General features: G+C 46.3%; 2 protein-coding genes and 1 long non-coding RNA gene across 3 annotated transcripts in view; 1 reads left to right on the top strand and 2 right to left on the bottom strand.

Moving 5' to 3' along the window:
• The window catches only part of LUZP1 (leucine zipper protein 1), a 44371-nt gene extending 35416 nt beyond the window's left edge, over positions 1-8955 (bottom strand). The window contains exon 1 of the mRNA XM_068417937.1: positions 8859-8955. The gene's annotated coding sequence lies outside the window, so the exon portion shown is untranslated. The remainder of the gene's footprint in view (positions 1-8858) is intronic.
• Positions 8956-9033: 78 nt separating this feature from the next.
• On the top strand, positions 9034-14379 carry LOC137673238 (uncharacterized). The gene is made up of 2 exons (XR_011049705.1): positions 9034-9111; positions 12851-14379. It is a non-coding gene; the product is annotated as an uncharacterized lncRNA (long non-coding RNA).
• Positions 14380-18172: 3793 nt separating this feature from the next.
• HTR1D (5-hydroxytryptamine receptor 1D) lies at positions 18173-19309 on the bottom strand. The gene has a single exon (XM_068417981.1). The coding sequence runs from the start codon at positions 19307-19309 to the stop codon at positions 18173-18175; it is 1137 nt and encodes a 378-aa protein (XP_068274082.1).
• Positions 19310-25910: the final 6601 nt, after the last annotated feature.

Below are 25910 nucleotides of genomic sequence, written 5' to 3'. Positions count from 1 at the left end.
CCCTACCAGGCTGTTCCTTTCTACAGAGGAGGGAGGGAGTGGGAAATCCACATTTTCTGTCTCATCTTGGTTGCCAGTAAGGGGATGAAGTTAACTGCAAGTGTCACAGAACCTAGCCCAGCTCTCACTCCAAGCAGGGTTAGCGTCAAAAGCTGGAGCAGGTTGCTCATGACTGCATCAAATTGTGAAAAACTCCAGCGTTGGAGATGCCACAACCCCTGGGGCCCCGTTCCCATGTCAGACCAATGTCGCAGTGAAAATTATTTTCCTTTAGGTCCAGTCAGAATTTACCATGTTGCAACTTCCTGCACGTGGGTCGGGGCAATCCCCAGCATCAGTCTGGGGGACGAGGGGATTGAGAGCAGCCCTGAGGAGAAGGACTTGGGGATACTGGTGGATGAAAAACTGGATGTGAGCCCGCAATGTGTGCTTGCAGCCCAGAAAGCTAACCGTACCCTGGGCTGCATCCCCAGCAGCGTGGCCAGCAGGTCGAGGCAGGGGCTTCTGCCCCTCTGCTCCACTCTCGTGAGACCCCCCCTGCAGTGCTGCGTCCAGCTCTGGGGCCCCCAAAAAGACTAGAGTGGGTTCAGAGGAGGCCACAGAAATGATCCAAGGGCTGGAACACCTCTCCTGTGAGGAAAGGCTGAGAGAGTTGAGATTGTTCAGCCTGGAGAAGAGAAGGCTCTCAGGAGACCTTGTTGTGGCCTTTCAATATATAAAAGGGGTTTACAAGAAAGAGAGAGAGACTTCTTACCACGGCTTGTAGTGACAGGACAAGGGGCAACAGTTTCAAACTGAAAGAGGGTAGGTTTACTGGACATAAGAAATTTTTTACGATGAGGGTGGTGAGATACTGGCACAGGTTTCCTAGAGAAGTTGTGGATGCCCCATCATTGGAAGTGTTCAAGGTCAGGTTGGACAGGGCTTTGAGCAACCTGGTCTAGTGAAAGATCCACCTGACTCTCACTGCACTTCAGACAGCACCTCACCAGTGAGCAGAAGAGAACAACCTTCTCCCTGGACCTGCCTGCTGTGCTATTACTCGTGCAGCCCCACACACAGTCACTGCCATGCTGCTGATGCTTTGCTGACCCTCTCCAGCTTGTTGCCACCAGACCTGCTTTTGCAGAGGAGAGGTGCTCTGTGTGCTCCAGCAGCTCACATACAGCATGGCCAGGCTCCGAGGCAAGGATGGTGCTGAGCACTCCCAGCCATGTGCTCCAGCAGTCCCTACAGTCACTGGAGGCACACAGAGCAGAGATCACTAAAAAAAGAAGAAAGGAAGCAAAAAAGAAGGGGGGTGGGAGGGGAAGAGCCCTGCTCTGCAAATCAGCTCAAAATGTAGGCAGCAGAGGAAAGAGTGAGCAGAGATGATCTGTGAGCAAGGGCTTGGGAGCGTGTTTCTGTTCTAAGACAATCAGGGAAAGAAAGCTAGAGAATGGGGCTTGCCACTACTGCTGCTCAGGAGAGATGCAGTGAAGGTGACCCAGGCTCAAGGAGAGTTGCATGGCAATCGAGGTGCCGCATGGCAATCGAGGTGCCGCACGGCAATCCAGGCAGTCAACAGGGCACAACTGTTTTTCTGCTCTCCACAGTTGCCGTTTTACTCTGCCTGTGCCTAAAGCCAGCCTCACATACGTAGCTATTTATCACTCACCGATCAGGAGCTCTTTTGCTGTCTACACTCTGCAGAGACTATACACCCAAAAAGCTCCCCCCATCTCCCAATCACCGCAGGAAAACGGTCCCCCCGCCTCCACAGCAGGTTATAGGATTACTCCCGCATTCACCTTCAAACACGCAGTTTCATGGCTTTCCCAAAGCACTGCTGATACTCACTCTCCCCTTCACAGTACCTCTGTGACAGTTTATTTCACGTAAAAAGAAATGCCCTATTCCAAACTGTGCTGCTTGTTGCTACGCTCTGCCCAATGCAAAAAGCTACCTGAAGGCAAGATCCAGAGAATTTCAGAGCATATGCAGGCAGTTTATAATATACGACAGCCAAATCTCACCTAGAAACGTCAACACCCACATTACACAGGATACCTTTATACTGAGACATTAATCACACTCAACAACACTAAAAACAATCCCAAACAGTAGCTATACAGAATGGTATACAAACAATGGAGTGAGAAGCTTCATTAGGATTTTGTGACTGCCCCAAGTTCAAATTCTCACCACAACGCAGTACTAACAGTTATTTATTAGCACACAGGAGCTATTGTTCTCCAGTAAAAAACAACATATTTCCAAATGATTCACACTACCTGAGGAGTTAATGTTTTTTCAGCTCTGTTCCAGATCCTAGGTCAGGAATCTCCTTTCTATTCTGGTAAATTCCACTAAGAGATCACATGTAACAACAAGTTCTTAAAGCAGTTTCATCAGATTTTCCCTCTAAGGTAACCCACTGCACTCCCACGTGAGGCACAGGCACCTCAAAGGCACAAGCAGCTGAAAAGTGCTGCAGTGGAATCAGATGATCAGCACAAGCTTGGAGCCTCTGCAGCCTCCTTTCAGCTTTGGAAACATATCCTGCAATTTTCAAACCAACCCAACGGGGAAGCCACAAGCCAGCACTGTAGCTTAAAACCCAGATAACGCATATAAAAGCAATTTATATAAAAGCAATTTTGAGAACGAACGTGAAAACAAAGTCTGACGAATTCTGCTGCAACACGTAATGAGGGTGCAGCACTGCAGCAAAATCTGTCATTCCCAGCTGTAGGATGCCGTGCTGCATGCAGCACGGTGTGGCAGAGCTGACGACACCAGGAAGCAGAGAGCTGTGCTGCCAGGAGCCCACCGCCGCACAGCCTTGAGCTGTTTTACCTTTCTGCAAGCATCTGGATTGCTTGCGACAACAGAGGAAAACATGAAAAGTAAACATTCAAGGTAAAGAGAAACGTGCTTGAGCTGATTAAAGAGTGGCTTGAGCTTATGTTCATCATAATCAGTCATGTAGAAAGGCACATTTTCAGCTTAGGAGGAAGCTACCGCTTCAGAGGTCAATTAGAACACTGCAACGCGTATGTGAGAAGCAAAGACACGGGTCTGATCACACAACAACGTGCTCGCTCTTTCGCCCCTACTCCACCTTTTCCTACTGCGGCACTTGCGCTTCCAATGCAGCTGTCGCGCACTCCTGCACCCCTGGAGCAGACACAAGCAGTCGATGGGATAACCTGCTACCTGTTGCCCACCGGCTCCCGGAGCGGGAGGGGTGCTGTCCCGCAGCGAAGGCATGTGCCACCCGACAGCGAAGGCCGTGTGCCACCCAACAGCACGCTCCTCTGTCCCGCAGCGAAGGCGTGTGCCACCCGACAGCGAAGGCCATGGGCCACCCGACAGCACGCTCCTCGGCAGCCCGGCAGGACTGCTATGCCGTGACGCAGGTCAGGCAGCCCTCTCACATCACCTGCCTACTGAAGCAGATGCTTTTCTCTCCTATCGTGCAGCCTGACACATGAGCCCCAAGCTTCAGGGGTTTTGTAATATTAACCACCAAAGCCGATTCCTACCAGGGCTAAGAAAGGCTCAGCTCTCATCTCCTCCTGCTGCTCTGCTTTTTCAGAGGTGTGCAGTGCACACGTTGTTTGCAGGGTGTCCGAATGAAATCTGTCCTGCTGCTTCTGAGCCAAACGATCACAAATCCAACCAAGGAACATGGGTTCTCATGGCAAAAAATCTTATTTATATTCACCAATGCCCCCCCAAACCATCAAGTTTGCAATTTGAAATCGCAAACCTCAAAAATAGCTAAGTTAATGCGTTAATTTGATATTAAGTGAGGTTTGCTGCTATTGCCTGGGCTGTACGGCAGGTCAAACTATGACTTAATCTATGACTTAAAAACCAATTAGCTAAGTAAATTCAGACCTATAAGCATCTACATGCAGGGGCTAGTCCACGCAGCACTGATTAAAATCGTCAAAGCCTACACTTTCCCCTTCGTGACTGGAAGGGGCAAAACCACCACACATTCCTCCCAAACCAGGGCAGACAGTGAGGGGGTGGCAGGGGAGGGTTGCACTTGGCAGCGCAAGTCCCCCCCCAGTTTCATCCTGGAGCACCCAGAAGCCCACCCGTGAGAAGTGGGATCTGCCCACGGAGCTGGGCCAGCCCACCCATGCCTGCCACCAAGGGAGGACGAGGGCTGGCACCGAGCACAGTTGGGTTGTGGACAACCGATTCCTCGAGGGCCAGGGCCGCACAGGGGATGAGGCAGCTCAGGATGGCCGGTGTTACGCTGTGGCAGGCCAATGAGCAGCAATATAGAAGTTTCCAGCTCACACAAAGTATTTACACACGCGAGACCAGTGCATTTTGCTGGAAGACCAGTGCATTTTGCTGGCCCAAGCTCAACACAGCTGATCAGACCCTGAATGACACAGCTCAGAAGTTACTTTGAGAAGAAGATATTTGAGGTTTGCCCAATCCAGTGAAGCTCTGACAAACAGGGCCAAAATCATTGGGACTTAATAAATACAGGGATTTTTTCACTTAAGTCATCTAAACGTGGCGTCTGTACTGCTGATGCCCAAACCTGGGCAGCGCTTTGTGCGAGCAGGAACCTTGCAAAGGCAGCATGTCCAAAGTCACCACGAAAGCAAGGTGGTGGCAGAAATACAAACACAGGCACACAGGCAGCAATGCATAATATGCTCAGGGGATGCTACCACTGCACAAGTGACTTCATAGACTTCGGACCAGATCCTCAGACTGATGTTTTAGAGTCATTTTTAGATGGCCCTGCAATGCGCCTGCCCCCTTCTAGCCCCACGCTCCCCTGTCCTGGCCAGACAAAAGCATCCCTGCAGCCTGGCTGGGAATTAGGCTGGGTTAAAGGAGGTTGAGGGGGAGGCTGATGATTAATTTTCACCCAGATCAGCTCCCTCCACATGGCTGCACGGAGTTTGTGTCGGCTGGGGTAGGGCTGGAAGGGGCACCTGGACGAGAAAGCAGCCGGGACAAGGGGAAAGGCAAACCCACCTCCTCCAGCCACAGTGCCCACCTGCACCTACACAGCACTTCCCAAAACCGTGACTGAAGAGGATGTGAGAAATCCCTGTCTCTCCTCCAAGTTGACAGGGTTGCAGCAGCGAGCAGCAGCTCTCATTTGCGCACTGTCACAAAGAAAGAAACTTATCAGCTGATGTTTCCTTACACTTTATAGCTGTGTATTTTGGCAACTTTGCTCCTAAGCGAATAAATGATCCATTTCGTTCCTGGGGCTATTGGTGTGGATCCTAATGGGTTCCACCATCAGTAGAGCTTATCCAGCTCTCACAGCAAAAGGCTACAGAGCAGGCTGATTGCCAAGTATAACATTAAAAATATTTTCTAAACACCCTCTCTCCTTTTAGCCCTTTACTGTAACAGCACATTCACCTTTCAAGATTGTGTTTCTATGAGAATCTCAAACGCTCAGGAACGCAAACGTTCAATTTGCTGCACAACCACTGCAAGAAAGCACCGAAATAGTCTCAGCTCTGTTTTACACAGAAGGAAACAGAAACTGCCTGTGTTTATGCTCCTGTGCTTACTGTCAGTGCACTTAGGTAAGGCTGCTTGTCGCACCTGCGTATCTTACTCCACCCTGGTGAGGGTTAAAGAACACACGGCTGAACTGTGCCTTACAACCCCTTATCTGTGGGGATCAGGGCCTCAGCACGGGAACATCACTGCCAAAACCTAGGAAGACAAAGCCAGAGACACAAAAAGATTAAGGCCTAAACTGCCACATTTTGGTGGCTGACACCCAATGCCACACTTCATATTTGATCATTTCACAAAGAGCTCTGATTTCCAGGCTGCTGAATCGACCCAAACCCCATCTACTCTGCGGGAATGGGATGCCTGCAGTGCCTTCTTGGGGTCAGGGTGGTTATGAAGGCTCCTAAACCTGGCCAATTAAAGGCAAACGGTTTGTGGGTTCCACCAAACTGATTCTGTCACCAGCTCTAAACCCTCAAATCCAGAGAGATGGGACTGTCCACGTTGTCTGCAGCAGGTGGCTGCAGTTACCCTGGCAAACAGCTGAGCTTGGACGGGGAGATGAATCCCACCTTTGGTGACTATGGAGAGCAAATGAAAGGACTCAAAGCCCTCCAAAGAAGCAGCCTGCCTAAAGCAGAGGGAATAACAGTATGGAAGGATGAAGCAGACCACCAGCACCAGGGCTGCAGGAAGTGCTGGCAAGCAACACCTGCCCATCAGCTGTCACCACGTATTTGAAAACACTCACGCTTTCTACTTCACACGTGCAGATCCAAACATCACCCAAGGCAAAAAGACTGTACAATAGGCCTTGGACTTGTGAAGACGTAACTGACAAAGCCATATCCACCACAACCAGTGCTCTCCCTTCCTATACATTTTAAGGATTCCTATGACCTGCATTGCACTAGTTAAAGACATATTCACTGATACTAATCATCACCATCACGTGAATCTTCCAATCCAAATGGCCTCCAAAAAAGATTATTTGCTTCATTTTCATGTAAGAATTGTATCAAAATTGTCCTATTTTGGCTCAGTCACGCCAGCCACACTTTCTGAAAAGGTTCCATGAAGAAGGAGGCACATATCGTCTGGTTCCTCACCGACCGCAGCCCTCAGTGGGAAGGAATGATTTTGCAGAGGATGAGCGCAACCTCAGAGTGCCTGTGTACAATACTATGGTAAGGTCATGCTCAAAGATGTAATCACCAACCCATTTTAACAAACAAAATAACACGGTCTAGATTGTAAGGCATACTGGGCTTTTAAACATTACCATTTCTGGTAATAACCACATTTGAGAGTACTCTTTTTTAACAAGAGCTATTTTTGTCTACACTTCCTAACTCATGTTAAATAAATAAATTCAGTAACTTATTCTCAGTTGGGCCAAAATTTCAGAGCACAAAGAAAGCCAGAGGGCTAGTGAAGAGCCCACATTGCCCTAACTTATTCTGCCTTCCTAGAAAGTAGGAATCGGTCAGATTGCCCTGTACTGGAGTGAAGAAACTTTACCATTTATAGGATTATGGGGAAGCTGAGGCTGAAGGGCTGCTCAGACCAGAACAGAGACATAGGGGTTAGTTAGCAGGGACCTGCCTGCTCTTTAATGGCTCAATTCTCCCTTACCCTGGATTCACTCCTGCCCGCAGGAACTTTCAGCCACACGTCCAAAAGAAACACAGCAACCAGCTCTCCACGTCCTCCTCCTCCCCGCAGTGCCTGGCCTGGTAACAGAGGGCTGGCTGCCCCCACCAGCCCCAGCTGCCAGGGCACAATCCCAGCGAGGGAGCCCCAAGCCCGGGAGGGGTCCTGCACCCCAGCCCCCCATACGACCATCGCGCTCTCAGAGCCCTGGGGTGGTGTGGGTCTGCCTGACAGGCAGCACCGAAGGTTTTCTGCCGTCCTTACCACCACGGAGCTGACACAATGGAGGAATTATGCTTCTGTGAGTGCCGCAGATGCAAAACAGCAACGGAGCACGCTGCCCCTGCCGAAACACTGCCATGGGCTGCATTAACTGACCAGAGCATGTAGCAGTTCGTTTTGTACTCGCGCAGAGAGCAGCAACACTGAGGAACACTGTCCCTCCTCACTATCCAGCAGGCCAGGAGATGCGTATCTCTGCCAAGAGACTGTAGGCATGTGGTAAGTAACTGCATTTTTTCCCCCTAAACTCTGAATGCCTGAGACTACTCCAGGGTTGTAAAAATACTTCCCCTTTCACTGTCATCGCTGTGTGGTATCGCTTGGAGAGGCGCTCGCCCGCCCAGGCGGCTCTCAGCTGGAGACTCGATAAGAAACAACCCCAACGCACGCTGCGATGACTAGCACTCTTTTGCGTGATTTTTGCTGAAGGTTTTAACAGAATTTATGCATCAATTAAAATCTAATCCCACTGAGCCTAACTCAAATGCGCTGTTGGGATGGTCGCTTTAACTTGTGTTTAATTGGTTTAAAGGCTTCAGATGCAGCATTAGAAGAAAAAAAAAATGCGGATTTGCAATGAAAGCGCGGTCACCCAGGACAACCACCAAAGGTCTGCTATTCCACTTGCTTTGCATACCAGCACGTGGGACACCTGGCAAAGCCAAATGTGGTACTTTTAAGACATTTTATGGAGAGAAAAAGAAATGTTTCATGATACTCCATCAATGAATTCCCTCACGACGGGGGAGCAGAGAAGGCTAAAGTGATTACCAAAGGCAGAGCATCGGAAAAGCTCACATATAAAAGAGAGAACATTAGTAATTATAGGATAAATGTGGGTGGGCTGGGGAGAGAAGGGGGAATTCAGAAAAAAACAACCAACAGGAAAGGGAGTATGTGGCTGCAGCAAGGAAAAAAAAATGGTTATTCACAGAAATCCCGTGATTTGAATGCCTGGAAACCTCCAAAAATCTCAAAAACCCAACGATGCCCATCGATCCAACTACACCAAAACCCCAGCGAGTTTAAAACCTTCCCTCAAGGCAACTCGCAGCGAACCCCTGAAGGACCGTGCCCTTCCCGGGCGGGGACCGGGAGCCGCCGGAGCCGTTCTCCGCTCAGGAAAAGCGGCTGTTCCGGTCACGTCGGAAGGAACCCGACGGCGGCTCCATTTCCGAGCGGGAGAGCTGAGGCCCCGGCGCGGGTGTTGCAGGGCCGGGTCGCCCCACGGTGTGGCGGCGGCGGCGGGGGGGACCCACACCGTGGAGCGACCCGGCCCTGCGACACCCGCCGCGGGGTAGGGAAGGCGGTGTGCCGTCCTCGGAGACAAAGCGGATGCCTCAAATTCCTCCCCGCCCCGGCGGTCTGTGGCACCCCCCCCCCCGCCCACCCGTTACCCCTCATCGCCCACCTCTGCCTACCTGGGCAGGGGGAGAGAGCCGGGCCTCCCTCTCTCCCGCCCTCGGCGGGCTCTAAAGCGGCGGGACAGCCCAGGTTTGAGCAGCCGCAGCCCGCGGGGGGCTCCGGGCTCAGGCGGCGGATGCGGGAGCTGACAATGAGGGGAGGGACACGGTACCGGGCGGTGCTTGACGTCAAGGGGAGCGGGGCGGGGGCTGCCGGGCCCGGACGCGGGTGCAGCTCCTCGGCGCCCTCCCCCGGTTCTGGGCGAGGGCGGTGAGGGAGCGTCGGCCATTTTGGGGGGGGCGGGCGGCGGGCGTGGGGGGGTCACCTTGCGTTAGCGCCGAGGGGCTGCTGCCTTCTGAAGGGCGCCCGCAGGGAAACGGCGAGAACGGGGAGCGGGCGAGCAGCTCGCCGCGGGTGGGTGTCGCGGGACGGAGCGCAGGGTGCAGGTGAGGCCCGCTGATGACGGGTTTCACGGTGGGTTTGTGCACCAGAGCCCTCCAGAGCGAGTCCCTCGGTGGGTCCTCGCCGGGGCTGCCAGCAGCTCGGTCTCCGCCGGCGCCTCAGGGCTCTGGAGGGGCCCGAGGTGGGGTGGGCACTGACCGTGCCTTCGCAGGCGCTCCCTCCCTGCCCGGTAACACGAGGCGTTTACAAGAGACCAGTCTCCCTGAGAGCAGGGCAGAGGGCCCTATGCCAGGCGGCACACAGAGGTTTGTCCTCCAGGGCCTTCGTTGCAGCTCCCGTTTTGTGTTTATCTCTTGGTAAGTTTGGGACTTGGCGCTGAATCAAGCGGGGTCCCAGCTGTGGCTGCTTCCACCTCTGGTATGTGCAGCACAAAGATGTTCAGGTGGAATCGGAGACAAGACACCTTCCAGCACTAATCGGGAAAAGCTGCGCTAAGCGTTACCCGGCTGTAAGCAAAGCCCCAGGGCTCGTGTGACGCTGACCTGGAGGGTGGTACAGTGACGGACACGGAGGAGCGGTGGCTCGATGGTTTTGTACAGCACTGGGGTGCAATCACCCAGCTGAGTCAACAGAGGACCCAGTCAGCAGCTGGTGAGCGCTCCCAGCCTCCCGGCTGTGCAGCTGGACGTGGCAGTCTTAGAATGCATCGTCCTCTTTTGCCAGTGGGTACATTAGCTAAAGTTGTATTTCCATGCTGTTTTATTTCAGGCAATGCCAAAGGAAGATGCTTTGAGTGCTAGGTGGTTTGGCTTGTAACACTCTGATAGAATATTGTCCATACTGTCATACTGAGTTAAAATGTTACTCTTTGGTCCTGTTTCCATAGCACGCACTGAAATATACTTGTTCTGAATGCAGTATCAGCGCTTTAAAGTGAATTTTCTAGGTTTACATCTAAAATCAAAATGCGCACAAGAGATACAGAATGAACAAGACCTTACTTGTAGGGAAACTGAGGAGGTCTTGTGTACAGTCATTCTAACTGGGGAAGGTATTTGCTTTCCTGAAACCCCACCTGCACACCAGCATTCAGCACTGGAGACACATGTTACATGCACTCTGCCGTGCAACCACACTCAGCAGTTTTTTGTTTCTCTGCTTTACAGATACTGCTTCTGATTTCCAAACTGGTATGAGGGAGGTTTGCTAATACAATGCCACCTCTTGAAATCCATCTAGCAATGGCATAGCTGGGTATAACTGGGAGATGAAATGGGAAAAAAAAGGTAGTTTTTTATTTCAGCCTGTGCTCCAAGCTTGCTGGGAGTTGTGGAAGTTAGAGCCTAAAGTGCCTTCCATGTTCTGGGATTTGCTGTTCTGGGAGAGGAATGGGGCTGTGCTTGGGTATTTTTTTGTAGAGAGGTTATGGTGAAACTCATTGCTGCAGCATGATACTGGCACCAAAGGTTCATAAGTGTTTCAAAAAAGCATGAAAGAAATGAGGGGAAGAAAATTCTGTCAGGGACTGCCAGGGGATCACAGCAATGCCTTCTCTGACTAAAGAAGAACCTGAAGAAATGTTGGGAAAGTGTTGTTATATGTTTGGCATATTTTTATAGCCTTCCTCAGGCATAATCTACTTGCCATTGTCCGTATTGGTCTCCACAGTGAAATCAGCTGAAAGTGTATCAAAGGCCTAAATGCCCTCCTGGATATGGATGGGTGCAGCCAAATAGAGAAGATCCAACAAGATCCAGCTCCATATGAAGTTCTCAATATGGAGAACATTAAGAAGTTTAGAGCATCAAGATGTTTTGAGGCCAAAACCTCTGATTATGAGGTGAAGGTGGCTCTAGACTGCACTAGAGCTGTTTAAACATCTTTCAAGACCTTTAAACTTGAAATACAAATGTACTCCAGTTCGTAGAAAATCGATGTGTTTCTCTCCATCCAAACATGGGTGTTCAAGTCTGGTTAGGCCAACGTGCCCCGGACAGCAGTCACCTATGAGAGGTCCTGAGTGTTCAGTGGCCGGCCATTTCTCCCCCAGTGCAGTCCTGTCCTCACCACGATAAAACCCATGTGCAGGTTCCTTTCTGCTCTGAAGGGAAGGAGAAATTTTTTTTATTCATGGGGACTTAGTGCAGTCAATGGAAGCACCAGACAAAAGGACAGAGAGGGACAAGTGGCATGGGGGATATAATAAGGTGAGGAGGCAGACCCAGCTCTTGGCTGGACTGGGGAGGTGCTGAACAAAATGTATACCATTGGCAGGGAAGACAGGAGCTAAGCAGGGGAGCCCAGCTCATCCTGAAGAGTAAAGGGGACCAGGAGGGGGGAAAACTACACAGGGGCTGGAATGGTAAGAGGGGGCAGAGGCACAGTGGTGTGGAGGAGGAGGTATGTCAGAGGTTACACTGCTGATGGTGTCCACTTGCTTAGGGTGGGCTGGAGAAGACTGCTCTGCTTGTGGGCAGATATGAATAGCAGAGTGGGTTAAAGCTGGGAGGGAAGCAACGACCTCTTTCTTACCTGCAAGTCTACGACTGTGGAGTGGCAGCCTCCTTTTCTATGGTACTTGGTAGACAAGGTTGTTTAGTTCCAAGGGCGCAGGGTGTAAGTAATATGGGCAGATGTGACCAGAGATGATGGGGGGAGGGGAGATTACAAACACCCATAAAATCATGAATAATATGGGGAAGCAACAGAAGCTGTCATTATGTCTGACAGCAGAGGACCCATATGGGTGTAGCAGGTTTAAACAAACAAAAGTAGCTCATGCAGTTTACGCACAGCTTGATAATGTGAGAAGTGGACGGCCGCAGGATGCCACGAACACCAGAGGCATGAGGTTGAAAAGGGATTAGACAAGCTCCCAGAGAACAGATTTCTCAGTGGCTATTAAAAATGTCTATCTGAGTCATCTTCCAGTTCACGAAGTCCCTGAACTGACTCTTCAGATATTCTTGCTATTCTGTACTTGCTCTGTTTCTATGGTGAATTTAAATGAGGTGTCTTAAGTTGATCTAACAGCTTGCTGATGATGATACATGCAGTTCTGCTTCTCTCCTTCTGAAACTACTCGTGAGGCCGTGCTGCTTCTGTTGCACCAGTTCTGGCATTTGTTCAGTTCATTAAACTGGCAGAAAATTAACGCAGAGTGAATACTTTTCTGCCAGTTTAAGGAGTTGAATCAGCCCACTGTTTTCTGAGCCAGTGGTATCCATCAAATCAAAATTTCTTGCTTCTCTCTGCAAAGTAAGACTAGAATTTTTTTAAATGGAAGTGGAGATTCCCCTGTTATTACCTGATTCCAGGTATTCAGGCTTTAAGTATTTATAATATAAGTCATTATAAGATCCTGGTATTTAGTGAATTAGTTTCTAAAAGCTCCTGACAGAGCTGGAGCCTTGGCTGTGCTAGGTGCCACACAGAGTTTAGGAATATTATTAAACACAGTAAGCAGGCAAAAAGAAACAGATGCATGCTTGTGTGGGCAGCAGTGCTGCATAGCTTCCTAGTCTTACATCATTGTCAGCACTCTATATGGTTTTGTTGGGTTTGGTGGGGGTTTCTTTGTGTGTGTGTAACTGCTCCCCATTCCTAGGATCAGCAAGATACCACCATTACCTCCCCTAGGAGCCCGCAGCCATATCAAAGTACAGTAACGAAGGCACTGAGAAGCAAGCAGCAACATCACAAGCAGGTCGATGTCTTATTCAGTTCACACTGCTGCCATCTTCCTCTTGGTCAAAAAGCATATGCTATGGCATTACAATGAGAACGTCATGTCCTCTTCAGATCAAGGATCTTCATATCTGTCTTTACCAGCTTCATAAGGAGCCAGAACCTGACATATCTGGAGAACACCAGCATGGGGAATGGCAGTTGCTGGGAATAATACACAGGATTTGCACACACTGAGAGCAGGGTTTGTCTGAGTACATCAGACATTGCCATTACAGAGTCTTCCATACCAGTCTCATTTCAGTCTTCCTTCCTAGATAGTGGAAATATTGTCATTAAACTCAGTTGAGTTTAGGGGGTGTTTCAGCCCTTGCTGGAGCAGGTGTCTTAAAAATGTCAGCTGAATTAGGCCTACACATGGGACCAGAAGGTATGCATTTGAGGGTGCCCCGAATGCTTGCCAATGTAATTTCAAGATTGCTTTCTATCATCTTTGAAAGGTCCTGGTGACTGGGAAAAGTTCCTGATGATTGAAAAAAGACAAATATCATACCTGTCGTCAAGAATGGCAAGAAGGAGGATCCAGACAACTATGAGCTGGTCAGCCTTACCTCAGTCCCTGGGAAGACTGGACAGCACATCCTCCTGCAAGCTATTTCCAAGCACATGAGGACAAGAAAGTGACTGGGAGCAGCCAGCAGGGATTTACCAAGGGCCAGTTGTGCCTGACCAACCTTCTACAATGAGACAACAGCCTGTGTGGACAACAGGAGGGCACTGGATGTTATATTGATTGATTGTAGCATTGACTTTATCAAGGCCTTTGACATGGTTTCCCACAGTCTACTTATAGGCAAGTTGTTGAGATTTGGACTGGGTAAGTGGAATGTGAAGTGGCTGGACGGTTGGGCTGCAGGGGTCATATCAACAATATGAAGTCCAACTGGCAACTGGTTACTAGAAGCATCCTTCAGGGATGCACACTGATAGGTCAATAGGGTTTAATGTCTTTATTAGTGGCGTGGACAATGAGCTGTCCTGCACTCTCAGCAAATTTGCAGACAATACCAAATTGTGGAGGACTATAGCTATGCTGTAGGGCAGGGCTGCTACTCAGAGGGACCTTGGCAGGCTAGGGAAAAGGGCCTCCCTTTCAGTAACAAATGCTGGCAACACAACTTCTGTGAAAATGTGACTGTTGCCACCAGAAGCTGGAGGTGGTGTGTATGTGAACAAGGCAGCTTGGAGGAAATCTGGCTGAGAGGGCTCTTAACTTCACTACCTACTAACCTACATTTCTTCCTTCTATTTCACCAGTGATGCAAGCTACATGCAAAATCTGTTATTGACAACAAGTGTATGGAATATGTGTCTGGTCATTGGCATTTTTAACAGAAGTATCTTGGCTGTATTGAAACAATTCAGAAAAGTTAAATGAATTTTGCTGAAGCTGTTGGGAATTCCTCACCTCTGAGTGATAAGAGCTACTGAGCCAGATTGTCATAATGGAAATTGCCTGGGAACCGTAACTGCCATCCCTCCTGACATTCCTTCAAGGGCTCTCCAGGTTTACTGCAGAGGGAGTAGTCTTACACATATGACATTTGTTCCTCCCTCCCCCACTCACAAGGAGCCATCTTTGATTTGGTAAGCATAGCAGCATTGCTTCAACTCACACACTTTCCATGACCATCTTCCCTTCACATTGCAAGATTCAGACTTGTCCTGGGAGGGCTGATCAGCTTTCAGTCATGGTGACTTTGCCAGCCTTCAGTCATGGTGACTCCTCGTTGCTGATGCTCGTCCTCTTCCCCAGTTGTAGGAATAACCTGCACTGAAATTTAATTGCAGGGTGCTGCAGTAGACATGCATGCTTTGACTTTCATTTAGCCGTTTCTTCTGTTTTCAATAAATTCCACATTATCATTGAAATAACTGTCTGCTGGGACAACCACAATAGGTACTTCTATACAAATTTTAAAAATGTGTTTTAACTGACCTGTGTGCTCAATATTGCAAGAGCTTCACTGGAGAGGCACTTAGAAATCATGCAGCACCCATGTACCTTCTGTGAAATGCATTTGTGTACTCTTGACTGTGATCCACAGAGCATTAATGTCATGGTAAATATGGACATTGATCTCTGACATGATAGTCTCCTCCTTTCAACTCAGAGGCTGTGGGGTGTTATTTGTCTTTCATTTATGATCCTTAGCTAGTGTTTTCCTGTGCCAGTTCCATGTCGCTGTTTTTTCCAATATGAGTTCCTGAAGCACTATTATCAAATATTTACCAGCATTAAGAATGGTGTAATATTAGGCCATGTCCCTTTTTAATTAGCCTATAATCTAACCAAAGAAAGGGCCTAGTTTGTTTGCTCTTGAATTAAACAGTGTCTTATAAAAGCCCAAAGAATAGTAGTGGATCATCTTCCTATGCTGTATTTTGCCATTCTGTTCATTATTATATCATTCTCTCTTCAAGAGTAGGCAAGACAGGAAAAGGACAAAAGCATAGTTGATCCAAATAGAGCAATGGGAATGGACTAGCCAGCCTCTCAAAGGCCCTTCCAGGACCATTATCTGTGGTTTTATGATTCACATTGGGCAGATGAACCATCAGGAGAAATTCTGTGGAGACATTTGGCCTCCAGATCTGTGTGCACAGGATTTTCAGCTGGGAACTTTCTTTGGCTTTGGGTACTGAAGCCAACGCAGCTCTTTCCTGGAAATGTCAACCCCCTGAGTTAATGACCAAAATACTCTGCTGGGAAGCCTGTTTTCAAACAATGTCACTCCCAGATACTGAAGGACAAAGTTCACACTTTCACCTGCTGAAGTAATTCTATTGTGCATAAACCATCTACTACTTATTAGAGAACAGACTTGACCCTGTGTCTTCTGCTTTTTAGGTGTGTTCTAACTACTGTACTGTACTGTGAAGGTCTTGCTCTCCTTTCCCTCTTCGCAGCTTCATTTGTATGTGTACAAAGAAGGCAACATTTTCTAGCTAGGAACTATTGTAGGGTTGGGGAAAACCAAGCAGCTCATGATCCAGGAGTTTTGGGAAGGATGGTTGGTAGAAAGGTTCCAGATGCCCATCTGAACAGTGGGAAGAAACAGAGGACACCAGGTCCTTCACAGAAAGCAGGCTCAGAACATTGGCATGGAAGCAGAGATAATATCCCTCAGTCCAAAGGAACGAGATGAAGAGGAGGCCTTTTTCTTTAAGGACTTTCCTAAGACTTGTGTTTCCACATACTCTGCCTCCATTTGCCCACTGGTCTTTAATCCCTTTGAGCCATCTTCTCTGGGACTTTGCAATAGTGAAGGAATCTCAATCTACGGACCATTTAGAAACAGGTATAAAGATACAGCAGGGAAACATTATTTATTAGAACTCCTCCCATAGCAGACATAAACCATGTGTTCCCCTCCTTCTGTTGTTCTCTGACACACTTTTCCGTGTGGTCTGTGGTCTAAGCTACAAGCTGCTGCAGAGACCACTCAGACTGACCTACTACTGATGGCTAATTCTGTGCCATCCTGCCCAGAGATTTTCTCTAACCCATTCTGCAACACGGTCTGAAAAACAATGATAAAGTTGTGGCCTTTGGTTGTACTGCCTTGGGAGGCTGGATCTGAGCAAGAACATAGTGAAGAAGAAGGTGAACAGTGAGCATGGATTTGCAAAGTGTAAATCATGCCTGACCAGTCTGATTGCCTTGTATGATATATTTACTGGATTTGTGCATGAGCAGAGAAGAGTGTAATTTACCTTGACTTTAGCAAGGCTTTCAACACTAACTCCCACAATATCCTTGTCTCCAGTTTGGGATGTTGTGGTCTGGATGCAAAGGCAAGGCTGAAGAGCTCTGGTGGACCTGGGCTGCAGTGGAGTGTGTTGGGATGGCCACAGTAGTGGATGGTGGAGATGAATTTGGGCAGGCTGAGAGATGGAAAGGCGGTCAGAAGGATGATGGGATAACTCTTTCAAAGCAGTGCATGCTGCTCATATGCGGTATGGACATGATGCTTCTGCTGTAAAATGCCCAGAGACTCTAAAAAGTTGAATGAAATTTGGGCCGCACCACTCAGTGTGCAGTCCTGTCCAAGACTTCAACCAAGACCTCCATGTGTCAGCTTCCCACCTGCCAAATGGGGGAAATAAACCCAGAGACAGAGAAGTTCAGTTTAGAGGGGACCTGCTCCACCCTCCACAGCCCCAGAGGAGTGTCCTGACATTGTGATCTCTGACAGATGTTTGTTTGACCAGTTCTTAAAGACTTCCAGAGGCAGTGATGTCACATCCATCCCAACAACCTTTATTACTAAGAAAGTTTTCCTTGATGCGTCACTTCATTCTCTCCTCTCCAGCTCCTCATTTCTTGTCACCAAGGAGTGAACCTTCTGGCTCTTTTTTGAGGTCCTAGTCATTCCACACTGGCACTAAACATATTTTCCTGTTTCAGTTTGTGCATGCAAAAAATTAAATAACAGAAATATAAGATTGAGGTACTTTTCAATAGTTTTCATGCTAATTATTTTGTAGTATTTCTGCACTGGCTATTCTATTCATGATAAAATGTGTAAAAATTATTTCAAATAAATTGTCTTCTTTCTACAGTTCACCAAAAGCATAGCTTCAAATGCAGTATTTGTGAAGTATCCACAGAACTTACATACGTGCTATGCCTTCTGTGCCGTGCTGCTTATAGTCAGGCTGTGTCACACAACTTCTGAAAAAGGTACAGGTTTTATCAATTTCAAATGGATAGGATACATGCCATAGAAAATGTAGACATCAGATCCTGTTCTGCAGAACCTTTCTCAGCCTACATAAACAGTTAATAATATACAGCAGAAATACTGACGTCCTGCAAATATGCACACATTTTCCTCCCATCAGGTTACAAAGGCAAGGCAGAATTGGGTAATATGTGTCATCTCATCATACAAACTCAGCTCTCTGGTTCACACTCCTTCGCTCGTTACAAATCAAGATCAATGTGTTGATCTTATGTACACAAACGATCACTGCAGAGACCACAGAGAAGTTCTGTTATGGGATGTAGAATTCCAGACAGAAAGTACCAAAGTGGCAAGAAGTTCCCGGTTACATGCACAGCACAGGGTAGCAGCAGAGATGGCAGTTACCACTCTGTACCTTAGGAATAAAAGCACAGAAAGTTTCCAGGTAGGCTGCAAGATTGCACAAGGGTCAGTAACACAACAGGAGAGGCTCAAGATGAACACTTTTTGAAATGTATTAGTTTTTGGAAAGCCTGTTTAAATTCTTCATTAAAAGCTGTATAAATGACTGGATTGATCAATGAGTTTAAGTAACCTAACCACGTAAAAAAGTCCAGTAGGATGGGATGAAACCAACAAGCATCTTGGCAGATTGGTAGGACGAGCGACATGACAAAAAAAGGCAGCCAGCAGAAAATGAAAGCTCCCAGAATAATGCCTAAAGTTTTGGTGGCTTTCCTTTCTCTTGCAGCAGAAATTCTTTTCCTTTCCAGGACACTATCTGCAAGTTTTATTTTAACATGATTGATAAATATTGGGGATCCACCTGAATGGGAATGCCCTTCATGAAGGCTAGCATTAATGGAGCAGAGGGAAGACCCAGCAGAGCCGGTAATCAGGTGTGCAGTAGTAAAACGTTTTCCATATAATGAGGGTGGCTTCAGAATCCTGGATCGAGCTGCTACGTAAATTCGACCATACAATATCAGGAGGAGCACAGTTGGGATGTAGAAAGCTCCACAAGTGGAATAAATTGTATAGGAAATTTGATCTGTGTTCACAGTACACTTTGCAATTTCTTCATGAGCTTTCACTTGCCTCCAGAAAAATGGTGGCACAGAAATACTGATAGATATCATCCAGACCACGGCAATCATGAGTGCTGCTCGGCCAGCGGTCCGGCGTTTGGCATATTCCAAAGCATCTGTGATAGCCCAGTATCTGTCCAGTGCAATAACACAGAGGTGTAGGATTGAGGCTGTGCAGCACGTGATGTCTGATGATAACCAGATATCACACAACACTTGGCCAAAGGCCCACGTGTGGGTGACAGTGTAAGCAATACTGATGGGCATTACTAGGACAGACACTAAAAGATCAGTCACTGCCAAGGAACCAATGAGGTAATTTGCAGGTGTGTGGAGCTTTCTAGTCAGAAAAATTGTAATAACAACAAAAATGTTTGCAAGGATTGTTGCCAAAGTTATAACAGACAGAAGGACTGACAGTGAAATCTTCAGCCCTAATAGTGTCCTTTCATCCAATGCCAGTGGCGTTTCAGTGAAATTTAATGATTTATTTGCTGAGCTTTGGAGAGAGAGCTCTGCTGAATGGTTATACTGAGTCATCCTCTGCTCTGATTTCACTTTTCACTTTCCAGTGTAATCTTTCTGGGACGATGAAGAAAGATGCTTACTTTTTCAATGAAACAGAACTTTTCATACTAGAGTCCAACACTGAAGAAATATTAACTTGTTGAAAACTTCAGCTTACACAGTAGATGAGGTACTATCCTAAGCTAGATTTTCCATCACATCGCATCAATGACATCATTGTTAAAGCAAAATGTTAACATAATCATCCAGACATGATTCTGGTGTATGGCAATACAAGCAGTACTATAAGTGGTGGGAATTTAGGTGTTTTTCATTTTAATCTTGCAGATGACTAAATCATTCTTTATTGTCTTCACACCTCCTTTCTGAACTGATCTTCTACAAAGCTGCATAAATCAATACTGAAGAGTGAGAGGCCAAAAAAGAAACATCTGGACATGTAATTGATGCCTCTGTGCTTGGGACAAAGCTATCCTCAAGAGTATTTTCCCTTCTTCTCTAATAGCTGAATGTCATGTTTTTGATATTTATGAGGGACACTTTATTAGTAGAGTACCCAAGATATAAAACAATACTGTCTGGATTCCTTCTGTAAACATTTCTGCCAGATTTGTAAATCAAGACCACTTTTTGAAAAGTGCAGAGCTCCGTTTTCATTTATTTCTCCAGACCATTCAGGTTTTCCCTTCAACATTCAGTCTTCAAATGCTGAAGTCAGATGTTGGGTACCAGAACTCAATGTGCTGAAGCTCACGGCGTGTTCCAAGTACTGAGATGTTCCTGATCACGCACATGGTGAATGATTGTAATGACTTGTGGAGTGGTGATTCCCTCAAAAGAGGAAGAATAGACTGGTTAAGGGGATCTGGAAAAAGAAAGCGAATGTTTTAGTCTGGAATGGTGATAGAAGAGTTGTGGAAGTTGAGGTATCACAGTATACAATCTACAGGCTTTCCATACTTTTCTTTAGATTCACTTAGTGTAACCTGAAATCTTCACAAACCTGAAGAAAACATCCTAAGATGGATTTCCTTGAGACTTTTCACTCAGATCCACCCACGAGTACCAGAATGTCACTTACATTATGCCAGCCCAAGCTTTCTTGAAAGAGATCCTGAATATGGGTCATAACCAGCTTTGAAGCATGCTGTGACAGCTAAAAAGAGAGATGCTGAACTTCTCCAAGAAGACAATCACCAGGCCAACCTCCTCCCAACCACTGAGGAGAAACACCTCTATCAGTCATAACTGGTACAGTTTCATGCAGTCTGACGCAGAACTGAGAGTCACTTGGTTAGGAATCTGTGGAGCAAGAGCATCATATATTTTACGTGAAACACTAACACTTTGGTGTCAAACAGCCTCTCTTGAGCTCCTGAATCCTAACATAGAAATAACACTTTTTGGTTTTGCGTACTTGATTTTTTAATAAACATCCATCTTCCGTGCATCAAACTTATTTTTAGAGATGCTTTTTCTTTTGAGGTGTATTTTTCCAATAAGGGGACCTAGAAGAGTCTCATATTTCAGGCTAGACTATTACACAGAATCACAGAATCACAGAATGTTAGGGACCAGAAGGGACCTCGAAAGATCATCTAGTCCAATCCCCCTGCCGGAGCAGGATTACCTAGATCATGTCACACAGTAATGCATCCAGGCAGGTTTTGAATATCTCCAGAGAAGGAGACTCCACAACCTCTCTGGGCAGCCTGTTCCAGTGTTCAGTTACCCTCACTGTAAAGAAGTTTTTCCTCATATTTATGTGGAACCTCCTGTGTTCCAGCTTGCACCCATTGCCCCTTGCCCTGTCAATGGATGTCACTGAGAAGAGCCTGGCTCCATCCTCATGACACTTGCCCTTTACATATTTATAAACATTAATGAGGTCACCCCTCAGTCTCCTCTTCTCCAAGCTAAAGAGACCCAGCTCCCTCAGCCTCTCCTCATAATGGAGATGTTCCGCTCCCTTAATCATCGTGTCTCTGCGCTGGACTCTCTCTAGCAGTTCCCTGTCCTTCTTGAACTGAGGGGCCCAGAACTGGACACAATATTCCAGATGCGGCCTCACCAGGGCAGAGTAGAGGGGGAGGAGAACCTCTCTCGACCTGCTAACCACACCCCTTCTAATACACCCCAGGATGCCATTGGCCTTGGCCACAAGGGCACATTGCTGGCTCATGGTCATCCTTCTGTCCACTAGGACCCCCAGGTCCCTTTCGCCTATGCTGCTCTCCAACAGGTCTGTCCTCAATTTTCTTGATGTTTTTTTTTATTACTTTCTTGATTTTTTTTTCCAGGAAGGCTAACCTCTCTTCCTAATGACGATTTTTGTGACACTGAGCAAAGGTTCAACTTATAAGAATTTTTGAACATAAGAATGGCCATAGTGACTAAAGTCCTTCAAATCCAGTTACCTGCCTCTGACAATGGCCCATACATTCAGCTCAACCCTATTGCCTTTTTCTGACACTTTCCCAACTCTTATACATTCTTTTTGAGACAGAGGAACCAGAACCACAAACAGTATTGAAGACGTGGATACACAATAGATTTATACTGCAGCATAATGATATTTTCTGTTCTCTACTCAATTTCTTTCCTAATAATTCCTGAGATTTACTTTGCTTTTTTAATCATTACATAGCACTGAACTGACATTTCCACAGAACAGTCCCAATTAATATAATTCCAAAGCCATGAGTAGTAACATCAGCATTTTTTCCTGTTTGCTCACTTTTTGCACCTGTATGTATAGTATTCCTTCTCCCACTTTTTAACTAAGGTTCTTTGCAACTCTGCAGTCAGTCCTTGTCCTTATTACCCTGAAGAGCTTTTTTTTGTTAGTAGGTGTCATCATCCCACTATTCATGTACTTTCCAGATCACTTAACAGGCTGGGTAGTCTGAGCCTTCTTTATTTACCTTCTTTAAGAGTCTCTGGCAAAGGGCCTTGTCAAAAGTCTCTTGAGAGTCCTAGTAGTTATATCAGTTGGACTTCACCCAATCCATGTACTCATCAGCTTTTCTTAATGACTTCAACAAATTTGTGAGGCATAACTTACCTTTACAAAAGCCATTTTGATTGTTCCCCAAAACACCATTTTTACTATGTGTACAGTAACACTATTTTTTATTATAATTTCTGCAAACTGGCTAGGTACAGACATCAGGCTTATGGGTAAGCAGTTGCCCAGATCTCTTTGGAAACTGGTATCACAGCAGCTGTCTTGCAGTTTTCAGGTGCAAAGGGAGTTTTAAGTAGAGGCTGAACACCCCTGCTGATGCCATTGCACTCTGGACCTCAAGTTGCATCGCACTCTCAGCTGAGCTGTCTGATAGTGAAGATCTGTTCACTTTGGCCAGAAATAAAGGTTCCACTTGTAAACACCCTCCGGATTCTCTTGAGTGAACAGGGATGCTAAAGTTAATCTAGTGTCTCTGTGAGAAACTTCCTTTATCTTCTCTGTGTTTTTTTCCCCATACCTTTACCATCCCTTTAACTCTCTGACTCAGTAATATCTCACTTCAGAGCTGTCACTTTTAGAGTCTAAGAAATCTCTTTACCTGAACACTGGATTGATCACACATCCCACGCAGGAGAAAATCTAAACCAAAAACACCAGACAGACTGATTAGCAATATTAAAGACAATGACTGTATTACTTTTAAAAACTAAAGCCAAGTCCAATCTTTATTTCAGTTACTGAGAAAAGTGATATTGAGCCTTTCCCATATATTGCAAGTATCAGCCCTTGTTCAGTGTTAGAACAATTCCAGCAATGTGAAATAAAATGAAGTGCACATCATCCACCCACCTGTATATGAACAAGCCTATTAGTAGTCCTGTTGCTTCCAACAGCTGTCAATCACTGTGGAAAATAAAAATCTGACGTGAAACATGGTATTTGCAGTCAAATGAACTAGTCTAGAGTTCAAATGAATTATTAATCTTCAACATACCAGTAAACAGGACAGCCTGACACTGGGAGAAAGTCTTACTGAAACCAAACAATGCCTCAACAGATACTGAGTTACTGAATTAATTTTTATAAATAAATTATGTTTTCCTGTGATGTGATCACTGAAGGAAAAGAACCAACTTTTTACAAAAATGCTCCAAGTCAGGTATTTACCATGTACTCAGAAAGAGTGCATTGTATGTTTCCTGCCCCACAAATAAGGCTATCATGAGTCAGTCATTTTCAAAAGTAACTCCAGGTTAGGTTTCTAAACCCCATGACAGACACATCTAGTAGGATTTCTACGGGGGTCCTCACAACCTTAAGTAGCATATACTCTTAATTTTAATGAAATCCTGCACTTGTGCATACAGACAAAGTCTTTTGATTTTGAGTCTTTCACCAAGAAATACATACAGCACTTTGAGCAGCTCTTATCCATTCTGATTGGGAGGGCAACATCTATCAGAGATGTATCAATAATTGTGCAAGGCAGCAAGTCAATATCACTCATTTGTTTCAGATTAAAACAGATTATGAGAGCACTTGGGCCTGACAGAATTTTTGTTCCCTGGATGTTCACTGTGCTGACATGAAAATATATTGCCCATGTGCTAAATTATCACTGGGGCTATAGACTTATGAAGAATAATTAGTCAAAATAATCCTTCCCTTACAAGCAGTAAGGTATAATTATGCAGTATAATGTATGGGACTGTAAAATACATATGAAAAATTTTAAAAGAACCAAACAGAGTGTAATATCTAAACAGAATTGTGATCCACTTCAGCTGGTTGGAAGCTCTTGGGCTCCATGAACAAAACTGGCAGGCAGTGCTCTGCTTGGGGATGTGCACAAGGTCAGATAGGATGGTCATAAAAGTTTCTTAAAATATATAGCTCCTGTATTGCAATGACTTATGCATCTGCTTAATGACATAACTTCATATACTATAAATAACCATTACATTCAATGGACTGCTGAAAACACAGTTACATGCTTACATATGTGTTTAGGAATCAGGGACTACTTTTAAAAGTTTCTTTGAATGTCCTTCCCTGCAATGCCTGTTTCAGATACTCTCTTACTTAATTTGTGCTAGTTGGTGACCACTACCATTGATATAATAAAATAAACTAGTAGTAGGACTCCAGTTAGAATTAGTATATAAGGATGTAATCAATTTTGGTTACCATCTAGCTAAAATGAATGTCTTCCCAAAAATTTAGTATTTCAATATTACCTTTTACTCGAGAAAAAATCCTGAATAGAGGTAAGTGATTTTCCTGTTGAAAAAAAAAAAAGAAAAAAAAATCGTTTGCTTTAACTACACGCATTGAAGAAAAATAACATTAAATCTCAAGCACTCACTAAATTAAGTCAAGGTCATACATGTAGTTGCATATTAAGGAAAACAGAACACAAATGCATAGACATACACATCCTGAAACACTGGCAGCCCAGAAGGAGGAAGAGGCCATCCAACACGTTCAGCTGAGAGCAATCTCCCAGTGGGACGTGTTGCCTACACAAGGTTTACATGGTCTCTGGAAGGTGAGGAGTACTGAGTAGAACCTGATGGTGTTATCACCTCTAGATAGTAATATTGTCTTCAGTATGTGCAGTGTACAGTCTGGTTAATTGCAGGCCGTTAGCTGTGGTGCCTGAAGTTGTGTTTACAGTGCTGAAGGCATCGGCCCACATGATCCCTCTGGCCCCGCACCAGGCAGGACATGGTAGGTTTTTCACCCACTCTTCTCATGATGGAAATCCTCTCAGGCGAGTTGACTGCATCAGTACTGTCCTTGGCCCATCACTTCCTGGGCTTCACCTGGTGCCCTTGACCGTGGGCTGTGGGTATTTTTTCAGTTCGGAGTGCCTGAAATAAATTGAAGGTGATGTCTCAGGTGACGTACAATGCATAGCTTGGGGCAAACTGCAGGGCTGTGTTGTGTGCTTGCAGGCAAAGCTTCCTACAAGAGCAGTCAGGAACAGCACGGAGCAAAGGAGGCCAAACCTGTCCTTGGTTTATCCACACTACTGTCCCCAGTAGTTTACCCACACTACTGTCCCCAGAGTGGCGTGGAGGTTTGGCAGTCGAGGGAGGATGAGGCAAACTTAGACCATGCAGTGAGAATGATGAGAAACCGAGGCACAGAGTGACCCTGGAGTGAAGACATTTGACAGTGATGATACAACCATAGCACGCAGCGCCGTCACCAGAGCCTCTTCTGTAGCCAGTGGGGAAGAGAATGGCACCTCCTAACTGCAGGACCACCGGAGACCAAGACTGCCTCTCCACCTGCCTCTCTCCTTCACGCTAGATGTGATCTGGGCTCACCATGTCCCTCATTAATACACCTCCAACAGTACTGAAGGTTGCACAGGGTGGGGGACCTTTTGGTCAGTTCCTGTGTCCGCACATTCAGTGGTTCCTGGGAAAGTCCAGGAGGTGAGGAGACGTGTAATAATGTCTTGATACCCTGGAGAGATTGGAGAGATCCTTTTTCGATCATCAAAAAGAAGGAAAGATAACTTCATCCCAGGAAAGAGTATTTAAATGGAGAGACAACTTTAGACAGTGCAGTGCTATTTAACCTAGCAGAAAGCTCAGTTCAGGGTCTGGAAGGTGAAGCGAGGCACATACTCAA

This window comes from Nyctibius grandis, chromosome 24 (assembly GCF_013368605.1).
Source record: "Nyctibius grandis isolate bNycGra1 chromosome 24, bNycGra1.pri, whole genome shotgun sequence".
NCBI lineage: Eukaryota > Metazoa > Chordata > Aves > Nyctibiiformes > Nyctibiidae > Nyctibius > Nyctibius grandis.
This window is presented reverse-complemented; position numbering and strand designations above follow the sequence as displayed.